The sequence below is a fragment of the Lissotriton helveticus genome, chromosome 10 (assembly GCF_964261635.1).
Source record: "Lissotriton helveticus chromosome 10, aLisHel1.1, whole genome shotgun sequence".
Lineage (NCBI taxonomy): Eukaryota > Metazoa > Chordata > Amphibia > Caudata > Salamandridae > Lissotriton > Lissotriton helveticus.
The window spans coordinates 256,737,168-256,753,693 of record NC_136071.1 but is presented as its reverse complement, the minus strand read 5'-3'; the positions used below and the strand labels follow the sequence as shown (position 1 = coordinate 256,753,693).

Sequence of the window (16,526 nt, the reverse complement as noted above, 5' to 3'; positions counted from 1 at the left end):
TTAGGTTTCTTTCTGTAGGGACCCCATTACAATCAATTAGCGCCAGGACACCCCGTTGGGGTAGCTGTGCGCTTTATAAAAGACACAATAATAATAATAATAATAATACAATGGAATTGAAGTCACCCCCCAGTATCACCGGTCCCGCCAGATAGTGAGCTAAGGACCCGGTTAGTCCCTCAAGAAAGCGGGCCTGGTCCACATTCGGGGCATACACACTACACAAAACCACATCACGGCCGAACAATCTCCCCTCCACTGCCACAAATCTACCCTCAGGATCCACTAAATGGTTCGAGGCCTGGAAGCGGATTCCCGCCCTCACCCATATCAGCACCCCTCTCGCATATGCTGAATAGGCCGTGCCAAATACCTGGCCCCGCCAACGCCTCTGCAGAGCAATACACTCCTGTCTGGTGAGATGTGTTTCTTGCAACATTGCAATCTGAATTCCACGTCTCACCAAGTATGCATGCACCTTATACCGTCTTGACATTGTTCGAAGGCCACGGACGTTCCATGTGAGACATTTTAAATCAGGTAATTCCCCCATTGCGATTGTCCCTCATTCGCCCCAACAACCGCTCTCGAACGCCCACAGCACAGCAGCTTGACCCCGCACACAAAACTCCCTCACCAACTCCCCCGCCCCACCCCCCCAGAACAGGACCCAATAACACAGTATCAGCCCCCATCCAAACTTCCATTACAACACACACAACACTATTCTGTAGTCGCCACTACAGACGGCCTTAAGGGCAATAGGAGGGTGGTCCAGGGCCAACAGGAGGCAGGCTTCGCCCCCACCCCGAGCCCATGACCCCAGGCGATAGTGCGCCACAGTACCAGCAGTTATTTAGTTTACCAGTTCAGTAGTACCGTCAGGGTCAGCCAAGCATAGTCCACTCCCTGCTGTGTCACTCATTAAAAATCCCATCAGCTGTTTGGGGAGTAACCAGCGGTCCCCCAGGACTGTCTGCATCCGAGAGGTCCGCACCAGATTTCCCCTCTCCATCCTCTGAGTCAGAGCCCATCGGCTGCCCCTCTTGTTGTGAGCCTGTGATCACTGCCGTCGCCACCAGAGCCCCTCTTTTATCCGCCGCCATTTGGTTCCCCTGCTGCGTCTTCTGGGTTTTGTTGCGCTTGCGGATGCGCTGCGATTTGCGCACCTGGGTAGGCTTCTGCTTTCCTCGCTCACTCCTTCCTCTACGATCCGTGCCGGCCCTGTATGACTCAAGCCAAGTCCACACTTCATCAGGAGTTTGGAAGAAGTGCGTAGTTCCATCCAGAATCACTCGAAACGTATCACAGACAGGTATGAAGCCCTGCGTTTTTGAACTTCCTGGGTGTAGTCCGGGAAGATCGTGACCGCACTATTCTCCACCTGAAAAGGTCCCATCGAGCGTGCCCGCTGTATCAACAAGTCTCTGTCCCTAAAGTGCAGTACCTTGATCACCACCGGCCGAGGCGGGCGACCCGGCAGGGGAGGCCGGGCCGGAACCCTATGCGCCCTTTTCAAGGAGAAAAAGGGGGACAGGCCCTCCGGGGCCACTACCGTCTTGAACCAGTTCTCCATGTAGGCTACCGCATCATCCCCTTCCGCCTTTTCCGGCAGGCCTACCACTCGCACGTTGCTTCTCCGATTACGACTTTCGGAATCCTCCGCCCTCTTTTCCAGTGTTGCCAGGCGATCTAGCACATCATTTAGCTTATGTTCCACCGTGACCACCGCCGGCTTAAGATCCTGAAGCAGTAGTTCATTCTCCTTCACCCTGTCCGCCAGCTTGGAATGATCAGCTCTTAAGAGACCCAGTCCTGTTGCGACCTGAGCAATGTCCTGATGTAGGGCCTCTTTGGTCGCAGTTATGGCATCAAGTATCCCATCTAGGCGTTTGTTCAGCCTCAATTCCCGTGCTGTTCCCTCCAGATCGATTGTAACACTAGCGTCATCCTCCAGCCCTTTCGCTTGATCCTGTCCCGGTTTCTGCGCCATCCCTCTAGTATTCGAGGCCATCCCGGTCATTAGGGCCCCCGCCTCCGCCACAGGTATCTTCAACGCTCTTCGCAGTCGTGCGACGCCAGGCCAGTACTTCTTCAGCCAACTATCTGCTGCTCCCCCGACTGCCCTTCCGCCCACCGGCCCCACTCCAGGTACTCGAGCTATCCACAGCCCTTCTCTGCACCAGCCTCGGCCGATGAACCACCTCTCAGGCCTTCAAGGTAGTTGCAGTCCGGGTGTTACTCCTCTCCAAGCACCCAACTTCTCATGCCAACCCTTTGCACCTCACAGCCGCACTGCTGTCCTCCACAGGATCCCGGCCAGAAGCCTACCCGGCCCTCAGCAATCCGAGCGCAAGGACTCCAAGCTCCTTAGTCTCAGCGGGTCGCACAGCCCAGCGCGCCCTCCGCTCTGGTGGCCAGCTTAACCTCCTTAGTAGATCTTCGCCGCTCTTGAAGTGGGGGCCAATGGCGTATGAACTCCATGCTCTCTGGTGCACCTCCTCGGCTTGCGATCAGCAGAGGTCCCACTCAGAGTCGCTACAATTCAGCTTGGGGATAGCTATTATGTTCGTGTAGAGCAGGAATCAGCCCAGGGCGGTCCAACAATGCCGCTTATCTAGTGCCACCATCCCGTGCCGCCGAGTGTCCTCCTTCCGTTAATCCGGGCAGCGCAATCAATCTGCGCCCCCGCCCCGTTCATCACCGTCATTCACCCCACCGGGTCCAAGCCCTTCGTGCCGCTCTCACCGGGACGGGGTTTTCAGCGGCCCGCAGCCCACCGTCTCCAGCCTGCCCCCTGTGTCGTCCGCTGTTCACCGCTCTCCTCAGGGGCACAGAGTCTTCGCCGGCTCCCCTGCCGGAAGCCGCCAACCGGTCCCAGCCCGCAAGCGGTATGTGCCGACGACCACCGGCCGTCTCCGCCTGATGCAGCTTCTCCTTTGCCTCAACGCCGCAGTAGGCGGCAGTCAGTCTCCTCTCCGCAGCGATCCCTGCGGGCCGCCTTCGGTGCTTAGAACAGTCGCCTTGCGGCCGCCATCTTAGGAAGCCACTGCCCCGTCCCCGTACGCTGCGTTCTGGAGCCACGGCGGGGTTCCACCTGTCCCCAGAACCTTTCCTTCGGGCTCCGGTGGGAATGTCTCCCGCGTCTCCGTCCCTCCGTGCCGTTAATCCAGTCCTGCCATGCGTCTCCGCATCTCCGCTCCCCGCCGCTCTACTTCTCCGTTTGGGACCGCCGCCATCTTGCAATCAGGGCGCGGTTCCTTCAAGCTTCAAACAGCCCTGCTAGCGCCACCGGGTCCACCGCTTCGCCGGCAGGGACCGCCTCAGCTTCCCCTGGTGTTCCCCTCAGTTCGTCAGCCTCGAAAGTGGCGTTCAGGAGGGATAAACAGGATAAATGCTGGGATCGGGCGCGGAGCTACTGGCTCACGCCGCCATCCCCATCGGCGCCCAAGCCACGCCCCCTTCAGCACAGTAGTCATTGTCATTATCATCAAATATCTTTATTCGGTTTCACCATAAAAACCATAAGGGAACACACAAATATAGCAGCTAAAACATCATGAAATAAAATATGAAAAAGTTAAAATACATGTATGGCCATCACAATGACTTATCGGGAGAAAACACATCATGTATCGGAATAAAATCTTTCGCATTTGAACAGCCCTGATAAAAAGAGGGCCACGTTAAAATAAGTGAACACATCAGGTAGGATCATTAAATGAAACAGAGCGGGCAAACTTGTGCAAAATATATATCAACAAACAAAAGTGCAATAAAAGACTTTCGCAGTCTTTTTTAAAAAGTCCAAAACATAATAAAGTGCAAGGTATCCCGAAGTGAATGATTATCACAGCTAAATGGGATGGGAGCTGGGCCAAAGGAGTTGCCACAGGGGACTGCTATCAGATGATGGAATAAAATTAATCTGAAACGTATTTACATAAACCGATGAAGATCAGGCATGTTGTAAAGTATGGGTCGATTAAAAGAGTTGTCTGTATGGGTACATAAGATCTGACAGGAGTTTTTTCCTTGGCCACAGAAGGATCTCACACTTGACCTCCAATTCATAAAGGCACTCTTGATCCAAGAGTGGTCGTCTGTAGCTAATAATTCAGGGTGATAAAAAAAATCTGGTCGCCACAGCTTTGTAAAGCGGTCCTTTAAGTAACTAAGCCACAGAATGCTAATCATGTGATCAAGGCACAAACAGTCTTTTAAAATTAAGCGATTAAAATATTTGGCAGGACTTGTCTAACACAGAAATTCAAAGGAGAAGGGTTGTAGCAACAAGATGGCCTCTACATAACCAATGCCAAGTTCCTCATGACAATAATAGAGGATGATTGTTGGGGGAGAGAAAGAAGTCCAATCAAAAACTTATTCTCTAAAACATGAAGCGAGGGTGCGTTTGCAACCCCCCACATGCTGCAATGGTAACACACTTTGCACTATAAACCTTTAACGTGGCCTTGATCAACGTATGCCCCAGTCTAGGCGCGAATTCAAATAAGGAAGTAATATTCCTCGAGAACATATGTCCTCTAGAGGCTTTCAGGGGAGACCAGAATAGAGAGGAGTTGAACAAGACTTCCAGGTAAGGGAAAACAGCGACATGCTGAAGGAGATTACCTTTATTGCAATGTGGTCTAGTCTTGGTAGACCAAGGTCCAATTACCATGGCTTATTACTTTGTAAAATTGGTACAAAGTCAAGATTATCCATGAATTCCACAAATCGGCTTAAGAGGAGGTCTAAACCTAAAGCGGTCGTCATCGTCTGCATAAAGTAATGTGGGAATCTGGTGAGAACCAAATTTGGGCGCATCGCTCCCTGGCCAAATCAGCAATTTTTCTAAGCTATTTATGTACAGTGTAAACCAAAACAGAGCCAAGATGCATCCTCAGTGGACCCTCCAGCGTCAATCACAGAAGAGGAATAGGTGTACAGAATAGACAATTGCACAATCATGTTCAAATAGAGAGACAAAACAGGTTCCCAAAAGTCTATATAAGAATTGAAATGGTCAAGCAGAATGCCATCTAGACTGGGGGCCTTATTAGACTGTAGCATTTGAATGGCATTGGCATCACTAACCTCATCTAGTACAAAGGTGATGGGGGCATATGCATATTCAGGCGGGCCGGCGAGAGGAGTTGGGAGCATCATAAATTATTTAAAAGTGTTCGACCCAAGTCCTAGACTGAATGATAGACTGTAGTGCAGGTTCAACAGCTGACCTTAAGATTGGGTGATATGCAGTTTCCAAAAACTTAGTGCTGTCTCTCAGATGGGTAGCAGCAAGCAGCTGTTCACAAATTTCCACTTCCAAAAACGCATCTGGTCCTCTATAGTGCTCTTATATGTGGCACAACATATAGAGACCCATTTATGCTCTCTGGGGACTGACTGAAGTGCCTGCAGAAGACCTTGGCGAGCCCTAGAGCAATTATTATCGAACAATTTATAGCGTCTGGGATTGTGGATGTACTCCTTGCCCATTAACACAGTCTATACACTACAACTGATGACGTTGAAAGAATTAACAATAGTAGTAGTGGGGGAATCATCGTTAAGGCATACATCAATCTAAGTAGAACAAGTCCTAAATTGATCTCCATGGAAAGCTTCAGGTAACACTGTACACCATTTCAATTGCCGTCAAAATGAAATCGGGACTTTTGCCTAAAGTTCCCGCGAAAAAGGACTATGAGGATTGTGGTCACTCAGGTACTCCAAGTTACCTTGAATTTAACCAAGATTTTGTTCAGAAGGTAAGAAATAAAAAAAAGTCAATAATAACGCTAGCACCCCAGTCAACAAAAGAAGGAGTGTATTCTTCCGATGATAGAGCAAAGTCAAGAGCCAAGGTTGAAACCAGGTAATACTCTGCCAGGAAGGAATCTAAACGATCTCCCTCAGAGTGTGCGAAAGATGCAAAGAATCCATAAAAAGGTAATTACCACCACTAGATAGATTTAAACACCGATTCAAACAGGGAGCAAGTTAGGTAGGATTTAGGCAGGGAATCAAAGAAACCCTGAAGCGCACAACATGACTTGTTATTCCGGTCGGGGAGGGAGTATTGTAAAAATTGGCAATTAACAAGCTAGGAGAGTTCGCGGGTTTCAACAAGCCAGCCGCCAAATATGATGAACCAGTATTAATTTTAGACATTGTCCGTTTAAGTTTTATTGAAACAAAAATTAAAAGACCACCCTTTGCCCTCCCATGACTGGTAGGAACAGCCAGGACTGAAAAGGAAAAGGAACCATTAGGAAAAAATACAGGAGTTGTATCCCACGTCTCCTGTAAACACACAACGTTACACTTGGCTACAAAGTCCTCGAAAGCCTTGTTTGTCCTTTTTACTTGCGAGACCAGCAACATTCCAGCTTTGAAAAGAAACTGGGCCAGAGTTCACCTGATTAGGTGATAATGCAAGCATCTGAACTGTTCGCATTGCAATTGGACAGTCGCACAATGAGCCTAACGGGGCAAATTAAAAGCATATAAGAAAATGAGCCTAATGGGGCAAAACTGTTAAAAGTGGGAACATTATCCTACAGCAGAGGAGTAAAATCAAGGGTTAAACAGCCCAAAGGGGTGGCTACACAAATATTAGGTCCCTGGGACATAAGAGTGGGGGGAAAAAGCGTGTACAACGCCGACGGTACAAGACGGTGCCATTACAACGCAGTCAGTACAACGACTGCTCTGTTACCACGCATACCATTACAACGCAAATTATTACAACAACTTTCTGTAGGGGGCTTTAGGTGTTGGATTTATAAGGACTCAGTCTCTCATTCACACTCTTGTGAGCCACAAGGATGTTTGCTGGCTTCAAACTGAAAAGAATATTCTCACCTCTGCTGATCTCCATTGCCAGAGTGTAAAGGCTTCATGCGAAGCATTCTTATTTTCTCATCAAAAACATTTCTTTGGATTTCTGAAGCTGACACCTTAGCTTATTTGCCCAACCAACTTCCTTTTCGCGACCCAGTCTTCTTTAATTGGATTAGTGGTTTCCTTTATGGAACACACTTGTTGCATATATTGTATTCTTTCAGTAATTCTGGTTAATGTCCCATTTTATGTTATCTTGAAATATCGATTCCTTGATCAATTAATCAGTAGTGATGATGCTGAAATGTAAATACTTAATGAGCTAATGATTTGAGTTGAAATAATCTGTTAATAAAATCCCTTTTAAACTTACTTCCACGCCTTGTTTTTTCCTGTGGAGCCCCGTTGGTCTTCACTGTGTATGGAAATGAATGTACATGCTAGCTCCTTACTTTCTCTCTTCTTCAACTAGAAAAGGTCCAAATAACCAATGGTGGGGTTTGTACGATAATTATACCAGACGTTTGAAATTTAAGAATCCAGACTCCATCAAAGCAGCTCTCCGAAGAGTGCAAGTATACCCTTCAACCCAGTTCTGTCTGCCAGGCTATCTCTGTGTGTGTGTGTGGGGGGGGGGGGGGGTTAATTAGTCCTTGTGGGCAGTACACGGTCTATTAACCCCTTCAGTGCTAATGACAAGGGTAACTCGTCATGGAGTTTCCATTGATTTCAATGGAAATTGCATGCGGAGCCATAAAACACCTTAGCATCCAAGTGGTTAAAGTGAAGTGTTAGCCCCTCCCTTCCATCATGCCCAGGCAAGGCCATCAGAAGGCAGATGCTTGTAGATGGTACTCTGACACACCAATCATTCCTGTGTGGTGGCTGTCTGGAGGGAATGCACAAAGTGTAGCTGTCACCCACACTAGACGTGAATTGGAGAAAGGCTGTCCGGCCCACAAAGCAGTAAGTGTAGATAAAAGCCCACTTTCCAAAAGTGACATTTCTAAAACAGTAATGCTAAATCCAACTTCATCAGTTAGGATGATGTTTTCATTACCATTTCAAAGATATGAAACAGCCATGCCTCCAGGATCAGGAATTACAGCTTAAAAGTATGTTACGGAATTCCCAATGTTAGCCTACGAGAGGGGCAGACCTCACAGTAGTTAAAAATGAATTTGGGTGTTTGTCACTACCAGGACATGTGAAGATCAAACACACATGTCCTACTTTTTACTTACATGACACCCTGCCCTTTAGGGGTACATCTGACCTACCTTAGAAGTGACATATGTAATGAAAGTGGGGGTTAAGGCTTGGCAAGTAGTTTTAAATGCCAAGACGAATTGACAGCAAACTGCATACACAGGCCCTGCAGTGGCAGGCCTGGGACAGATTTAAAAGGCTACTGGTGTGGGTGGCACCATCAGTGCTGCAGGCCCACTAGTAGCATTTGACTTACAGGCCCGAGTATATGTTATACCACTTTACAAGGGGCTTACCAGTAAATAAAATATGCCAATCAGGTATACACCAATGTCACCATGTTTAGGGGAGAAGCCCATTCACTTTAGCACTGGTTAGAAGTGGTAGCGTTTCAGAGTCCTAAGGCCAACAAAAAGAATCAGCAAAAACAGGTGTTAAAGGCAAACATTCTGGGGAGAGGCCACCCTAAGAATGTCAGGTCTAACAATTGGGATGCTGTCAAGATCATAAGTGCAAAGATTGAAAATGCCTGCCTTTGGCTCTTTTAGTTGCTGCATTTCCTTGAGGAAGCAGTCGAGTACCTTCTAATAGTAAGGTATGCCAAAGTTGTTGTTTAAAATTTAAATTCATAAACGGTTCATTATTTCTAATCCAAACAACCCAACAGCCACACTCGGATCAATTAAAGAGTCACCAATGTCCTCCTATGACACCTGTCCCATCCTGATCCATGTAAACAGGACACTGTCCACCTATATGTAACAGGGTACATGTACCAATGCAGCAAAAGCATTAAAGAGATACAATAAGCTGCAACTTGGTGAAATTCTGTGGAGTATAACAAACCTGAAAGAAATATGATGCACCTCTGTCGGGAGGCATATTATAGACGAACTTAACTGAATGTGCAAATCCACACATTAGATACAGCACCACCCTACTACTCCCATTTACTCTGCATTATAATATCAAACCATGTTACTTAATGTTTTTAATCGTGAAGGCCACATTGCACTAGAAAAATTCTTAAATAATGTTTCTGACCATGTCTACTTTGGCAGAAATATGCAATAGGACAAGGAGGTTTAACATACACAGGAAGTACTTTCCACTACAATTTCCAATAGTGTTTCGAAATGGCAAAGATTATTTTTAACACTTTTTCTACACACTCCTGTATAAATAAAACACCAGTCAAAAGCATAAGGGATCCGAACTTGCAATGTAGCAAGTTTGGGGTAAGGAAGTACATACCTACACAAACATCACCCAGTTCCGCTGCGTCTAGGTGGACATCCTTGAGGACAGCAGCCATGACACCACAGAGGAGCTCATCTGGAGTAGTGTCCTGTAAGGGAAAATAAAATGCTCAGCACAGACCGCCTTCTCTGGAAACAAGTGATGCTTTCTTGCAAAGTTGGCTCGATAACAAACGTTACAGCACAATCTGTGGATACGTCTGTGTCATCATCAATAATTCCTACTTTCAACAAGGGATGATAGGCAGGTATCATTTACTAAACACGTTTTTGCAGCAAATGTGATTTCTGCTGCTTCGTGCCCCTTAGGGCCCATTGCCCCTTACTATCACCCCAGACAGTTTCTGCTGAGACCAGAGGCACTTTCTGTTGGAAATGCAGACAGAAGCTTAATAACCAGCCAGCCCAGCCCTTCCAATTATATCAGAAAGAGACTGAAATATTTGTTTGCTACAGTGATGTATGTACAAGCACCAAGGCTGAGATTCTTGAACGGTTTTGAAAGAGCAACATTCTTTCGCTCAGCACATTACAGTCTACAATTCCTCAACCAATCACACATCCATCCCTTACCCTATCTGAGCCACAAACACAACCCACTGTGTCCTACTGAGCTCAGTGCAAGCCGTCTTGAACACTATAAAACCAAACTAGCCCACCTCACTGTAATCACTGACCCGGGCATGTGCTCGTACATCTAACCTTTATGAGCCAAACACAGGCACCTACAGACTAACAGACTTCAATTTGACTCATTGATGTTCATACATTCTACCATACTCAAGCAGCCCATTTGAGCATGAAATAAACTAACTTTAATGACTTGGCTCTTCATACCCTCACATGCCACAAAGCATTACTCAATCCTGCACACTCCTGCATCTTAACATACCTCACTATCTCACCACTTGTACACAGTACCATACCTCAAGCTTAGCCCACCACTCCCTCAAATGCTCTACTGTGCTGCTCTAATGAATCAGAAAGGAGGTATGAGGTCGGTTTGCGGTCTCAGTCTGGACAAGGGGAGATCGTGCGGCATCATCTTAAGGGTTTTCGGCACAGGTAATAGCAGCTCCGCCTTACCAAAGTCGGTAGTATGCCATAATCCTTCTTTCACTAATAATGAAAGCTTCCTTAAACCATCAGCTATTGCTTAGGGCTTTTTCCATACAGCCAAGCAATCCGGGCTTTGTTCGCACTGCCTGTCTGTGAAAGGCCGGCCTACTATATGATGTCCGCTAATGTAAGTGGGCACCCTGCACCAGTCCAGACAACCCATATGATGATTTAAGAGGTCTTAGACAACAGTAGAAAGCTTTCCAAGTGGTAGCTGTGGAAAGCAGCCTTCAGGCTTAGTCCAGAAGGAGAGTAAAGCAGCTTGTTTTACCAGAATGCAATCTTATATGTATAGATTAAGTGAAAAAGAAACACACAAGGTATTTATTAAAATATGTATTTGATATATGATACTCTCTAACATCTTCAAATATCTTCTACCCGGAGATATGTACAATGCACACAATACTTTGCAAGGAAATCAAGTAAATAGCACAAAATACACAGTGGACTCCGGGGGTGCGAGGAGGACCAGAACTTGTACTAAGAAAGTGGTATAAGAAACCACAACTCATGTCAAGACAACGTCTAGAGGACGTAGAAGTGCTGGAGACTCAAGGAACCACCCAAGGTGAGAGACTAGGAGCCCCACGGGGATCGTGTGCAGAGTGGGAACAGGACTGCGTTCCCTGTACAAATCAACGTATAAGTCCCGGTTTCAATTTGAAAGGAAAAGGACCCTTCCCAGTGGACCTTGAAGAAACCCAGTGGAAGGCAGAAAGTTGGAGAGCCACTCCACCCGTGAATACCCTAGTACCCACGTTACCTACACCAGGGAAGCTGGGTGCATAGGTGTGAATTAGTGTCAGAAACCGCAGTCAAACCCAATGGAGCACTTCAAGAAGATGCCACTGCTTGAGAAGGAGAAAGTGTCTGGTGGAATCCGAAGGTGGATTCATGAAGAGAAGCACCTGCAAGCAGGGTGACCCGGAGACCTAGAAGACGAATGCCTACCGATATCGAGTGTTGCAGGAGAGTTGACGGTAAGACGAATGCCCACGGATGTCGAGTGTTGCAGGAGAGTTGACCAGGACCTTGACTGTGCAGCTGTGAGGACCATGCAAAGCTGAGGAAGACCATGATCATGAGCAGTGCATGAGCTGTACCACGTTGGATGTCGAGAGCAGAGGTATCTGTGTCCCTCGGGAGCACCGAAAAGCCTTGCCTGCTGCAACCAACGTAGACATCGAAGAAGGTGCAAAGCAATTGCTATGTGCAATGTCGGGACCAGCAAGGACAAGGGGACTCACTGTAGGAAGATGGCTCTGTATATACTATACCAAAGTGAGGTATAGTGTGCACATAGTTCAGTGGAACCCCAAAGGTAGGCAGAGGTAAAGTTAGATAGCATCTCACTCTCCATTTGTGGTAGTGTGGTCGAGCAGTAAGGCAGTATCAGAGGACAGTGTTAAGCATTTCTTGCATTTCTCACACAAGGGGGTCAGGAGGAAGATTATGCTACACAAAAGAAAAATCTATCCTAAATTACTTCTAAGAATCATTACTCACACAGGATATAGGGTAGCAATATGCGACTCAGAAAAAGGCTGTGACAGGGAAGGGCACATCTGCGTTTTGGAAGAAAACACTCACTCAACCGAGGGTGACATGCTTCATCATTGGGTTCCTCCAACACACTGGGACCGCAAGGTACCCAGTGTGGGCTACAACTTACCCAGAAGGGAAGGAGCCGGAGTGTTGTGTGTACAAAGCACGTATAATTTCAGTAACTCAAGGGGACAGAGTGCAACAGAAAATAAAAGTGTATTAAAACTAAATCCAAGGGAGCAACAACTTTATGTTTCGCCTACGGTATAGACGATAAAAGCATTGTGATCCATGGTTTTATTTATTTTTATTTACTTGGGTTTTATATAGCGCTGGCTAGACCCGGAGGTATCAAAGCGCTTTACATGAGGAGAGTTACATAGGTTACAAATTATACATTGTTATAGAAGGTACAACAGTTACAAGTTACATTTTTAGGTTAATGAGGGGTAGGGGGGTAATGTAAAAGGGTGAGGGGAGGGAGAATTGAGCGGAGCATAGGCATAAGGATAGACAAAGCAGGCAGGTGGAGAGGAATTCAGGTGAGAGAGGAAGGGAAAAGGGGAGGTAGCCAAAGAATGAAGGAGGGAAGCGGAGGTGGAGGGGGTAGGGGACACAGCGTGGAGACAGGGAAGTAACTGTGTCTGACGTCCGGCTGGGTGGGACAGGGATAATTCTCAGTCCTCAATTTTGTTTGATCCCCATTTTCACGGTGGACTCTCTCAGCAGGGTCGCTGAGAGTCCAGGGCATAAGATGCTGAATCCCTTCCCAACAAGGGGAGACGAGTGCTTTGGTCACAGGTACACTCTGAGGAATGAAGAAGGAAGAGGTGGGGAGGGTGTAGGAAACCCAGCCGGAACACAGTGTCTGAAGTATGGCAGGGTAGGAGACGGCTCCCAGTGGTAAGGGGAGCAGTCCCAGACCTCCACTATGTGTGACACCCTTGTCACTGTGGACTCTCTCAGAGGGGCCTCTGAGACTCCAGGGCAAAGATGCCAGATCCATCCCCAACAAGGAGAGTAGGAGTGCTTTGGACAAGGGCATAGTTATGGGGGCCATTTCAGGGAGTCAAGCTGGAAGAGAAAGGCCCTCTCTGTAAAAGGGTTTAATGGGATTGCCTCTTCCCACTTGGCTGGCGCCATATTTACAAAGCACCAAATCACCAGGCTGGAAGGAGGAGCTCCGTGTTGCTCGTACAGTTGCCATTTTAAGGACAGGCAAAACGCTTTAAACGAACATCTGCAGAGCCCCTATTAAAGTTTTTTAAAATGCGGCAAATACCTCATCAGGTGTGCGTTCAGTTGGATTAAGGTTAGTTCCTTGGGTGGTTCCAGAGTTATACTTTGATGGCGCCGCCTTCGACCGCAACCACCATCTTAGGGTCAGGCATTGAGCTTTTGTTGCCACTCTCCCCTCCGGAGCGTGCTGCCAGCCTCAGGACTGGTCTCAACAAACGGGCAGTCATCAAGGGGCCCGCCACTATGGCACACATCAGTCAACAACGAATGCACAGATACACAATCACTACTTCTCAAAATCACTGTAATCGGAATGGCCAGTCGTTGTAATGCATTTAAGCCGCCATTTTAAGAACAGGCTTCATCACGATAAGAGCCCGCAAAGTGTGAAAACTTGGGTTATGGATGTATACCCCATTATGTGGTCAACATGTGTCTGCCTACGTGACAATTAAGTTCAAGGCATTCATCAGGACCAGGATTTTAGGTCACTCTGCTGGCATATAGTGCAAAGAATAAAATATAGAAAAATTATACTCCGGCCTCAATTCTTGACCATCAATCCATAGCAATGACAGTCAGTATGATAGGTCAGAGGGCCCTGTAAACAAGTAGTAAAAACAACATATCAAACAGAGAAATAATATCACTACACCAATGTGCACCATCACACTTCACTCAGGTGAAATGCCTGGTCAACCAGGACTCAAAGATATTACATAAGATCAATGTGTATGATCCGACTGAACCATCAACAGAGTCGCTCACCATGTTGATTCCGCTAATTAGACTTATACATTAAAATTAGAGGTTGGTAATAATAATAAGGTAATGTCTGTATCCTGGCGTGTCCATAACAGTGGTAAAAAGTCTAACAAACGAGGTCACATCAAGGGGTGTGTGTTCATGTTAAGTTCTCAAACTAGGACCCAGTCCATTGACTTTATATCTAAGATAAAGGTATAGATGATGCCTACATCAATAACGGAGAGGGGACACATGGTCCTCATACGAGTAGCATACCGTATCTGATCCACAAAGGTGAAAACAAGATAGTATATGTGGGCCAGAACCATCGGAGGCCCTAAGGTGTAGCCGGGTCAAACATGTGAAGGTAAGGGGTGAGGTTGAGCTGCTCAACCAAGTCTTCTATGGCATTGGGTTCATGTTCATTGTTAAAAAAAAAAAACTTCTAACCCTAGCTACAGTGACTTTTAGTTTTCTAAAATTCTAAAGGAACTTAACTTAGGCCCTAATAAGACTTTTGGTAATTTTGCAAAAAATTGCCAATTTAAAAAATCAGAATTCTAAAGACAATTTAAGAGTTCTGTTGTGTGATCAGGTGATAACCAGGTAGTCCAACAAATGCAAAGTAGTATATCCCACCGCTGATCCACCAATGTAGGAAGCTGGCTCTGTATATACTATACCAAAGTGAGGTTTAGTGTGCACAGAGTCCAGTGGAACTCCAAAGGTAGGCAGAGGTCACACTCTCTATTTGTGGTGGTAGTGTGGTCGAGCAGTAAGGCAGTATAGAGGATAGTGTTAAGCATTTGTTGTACACACTCAGTCAGCAAATGATTTTAACACACTAAAAGACTGAATTTCAAACCAATTGTTTTTGTATGAAAATACTCTTTTAGTGATTTTATTTTCTAGAACCAAGCAAGCCTGGCACAGGTAAGCAATAAATACTTTACAGTAGTAATGCAGTTTGTAAACAGTTTGAATTGAAATTGTATATACACTTTGGTTTGACTTATAGTATGGTTTCAGAGAAATGCAATACTTTGTTAATACAGTATAGACTGGAATGGACTTTTCAGTAAAATTACAGGTAAGTTACTTTTGAGATTACTTTTCTTACTCAGAGTAGTATACCTGGATACTAGTCTGTCACATTTCCTGTAAACAGATAAGTAAAATCGTTTTTGTTAGTTAGTGCAAATCCAAAGAGATTCTTTAGGTTTTCAAACTCCACACTTAGAAACTTTTCCATCATCATCAACAAACTTTATTCGGTTTTATTGGTAAAACCATAAAAGTCAAACAAACCTGATTAAAATCGTGTTCCATAATACAGGTGAACAACTGTTAATACATCAAATTACACTGGGTTTAGAATTAAAATACATAGATTAAAGTGCAGATATTAATCACAACTTGACCTGATGTTTTAGGGCTGCCCTTAAAAAATAAAGAGTGTACAAAACAGTACCAGCACAAAGAAGTTGTAAAAAGATAAAAGCTGGTTTAACCCTCCTGAAACCAGCCTTTTTCAGGATAGGGATAATAAATAATGGTCTGTCAAGATCATAAAAACTGCAGAACATTAAAAAGTACATCATGTCCTGAGAATACTCTCTGTCGCAGCCACAGGGCATGAGACACTGAGCTCTGTGGGAGCCACAGGGTTGAGCCAAGAGATAGTGGAAAATAAAGCCGAAACCTCGTCAATAAAAAACAATTGTAAATGCTTTTGAGCCCTGGGGTGCTAGGTGGCGCCAGACCAAGATGGCCGCACTTTAGTGAGGCTCCGGCCCGTCTGAGCACTACCACATCCTTCATGCCATCCTAATGTGTACAAACCTGGCCCATTGCATCACCGATGGATTCCTGAGACGGAGAGAAGACCTCCGATACCACGCATGCCGCTCTATCTACTGCCGGGACTGAGATAACGCCGCCTCAACTCGCAGGCGGGCTGCAACCTGCTCCTTGTAGGCCCGCGGCCCGGCTGACATCTCAACGCTAGGACGGGGTCTGGGGCCTACCGGGCGAGTCGTGCTGCATACACACAATTGCCCTCATCACCTGCAATTTCGCCACCACGGGCCCTGCGACTGCCTGGTACCCCGGATTGACGGCGCAGCTGCGCTCTCTTCCCCCGGACTGCGGAGGGACAACCTGGTCGCCGCGACCTTCCGACCGGCCGGGATCACCACCTGAGGCCGCGGTCTGGGGCCTAGACTCTGCCCGCCTACTGCCTGCAGGGTCGCGGGTGCCGGGATTACGAGACGTGTCCTGCTTTGCCCGGAGTCCCTCACTGCCGCCACCAGTATAGTTCCGGCGCACATACCAGACGTTCTTGCTGACCTGCCTCCCGGATGCCTGGGGCCCGCCGCATTCGCTGTCGGGAGAGTGAAGATCCTGTCTCCCGCCACGCCATTACACCTCCCTTGCGGACTGAGGCTGTGCACGAGGTATGTACTGACCCCCTTGGCATCGCGGCGCACTGCCTGGATTGCGGAGCCAGCTCCCCGTCATGACTGCCCCCCCTGCAGATACCAGCTCAATTGT

At 46.8% G+C, this 16,526-nt stretch overlaps 1 protein-coding gene across 1 annotated transcript in view; it reads right to left on the bottom strand.

Moving 5' to 3' along the window:
• Positions 1 to 16,526, bottom strand: part of ACAA1 (acetyl-CoA acyltransferase 1) — a 131,915-nt gene that overhangs the window by 90,186 nt on the left and 25,203 nt on the right. The window contains exon 2 of the mRNA XM_078665270.1: positions 9,316 to 9,409. Within this exon, the coding sequence (XP_078521396.1) occupies positions 9,316 to 9,409 (94 nt within the window). The remainder of the gene's footprint in view (positions 1 to 9,315; positions 9,410 to 16,526) is intronic.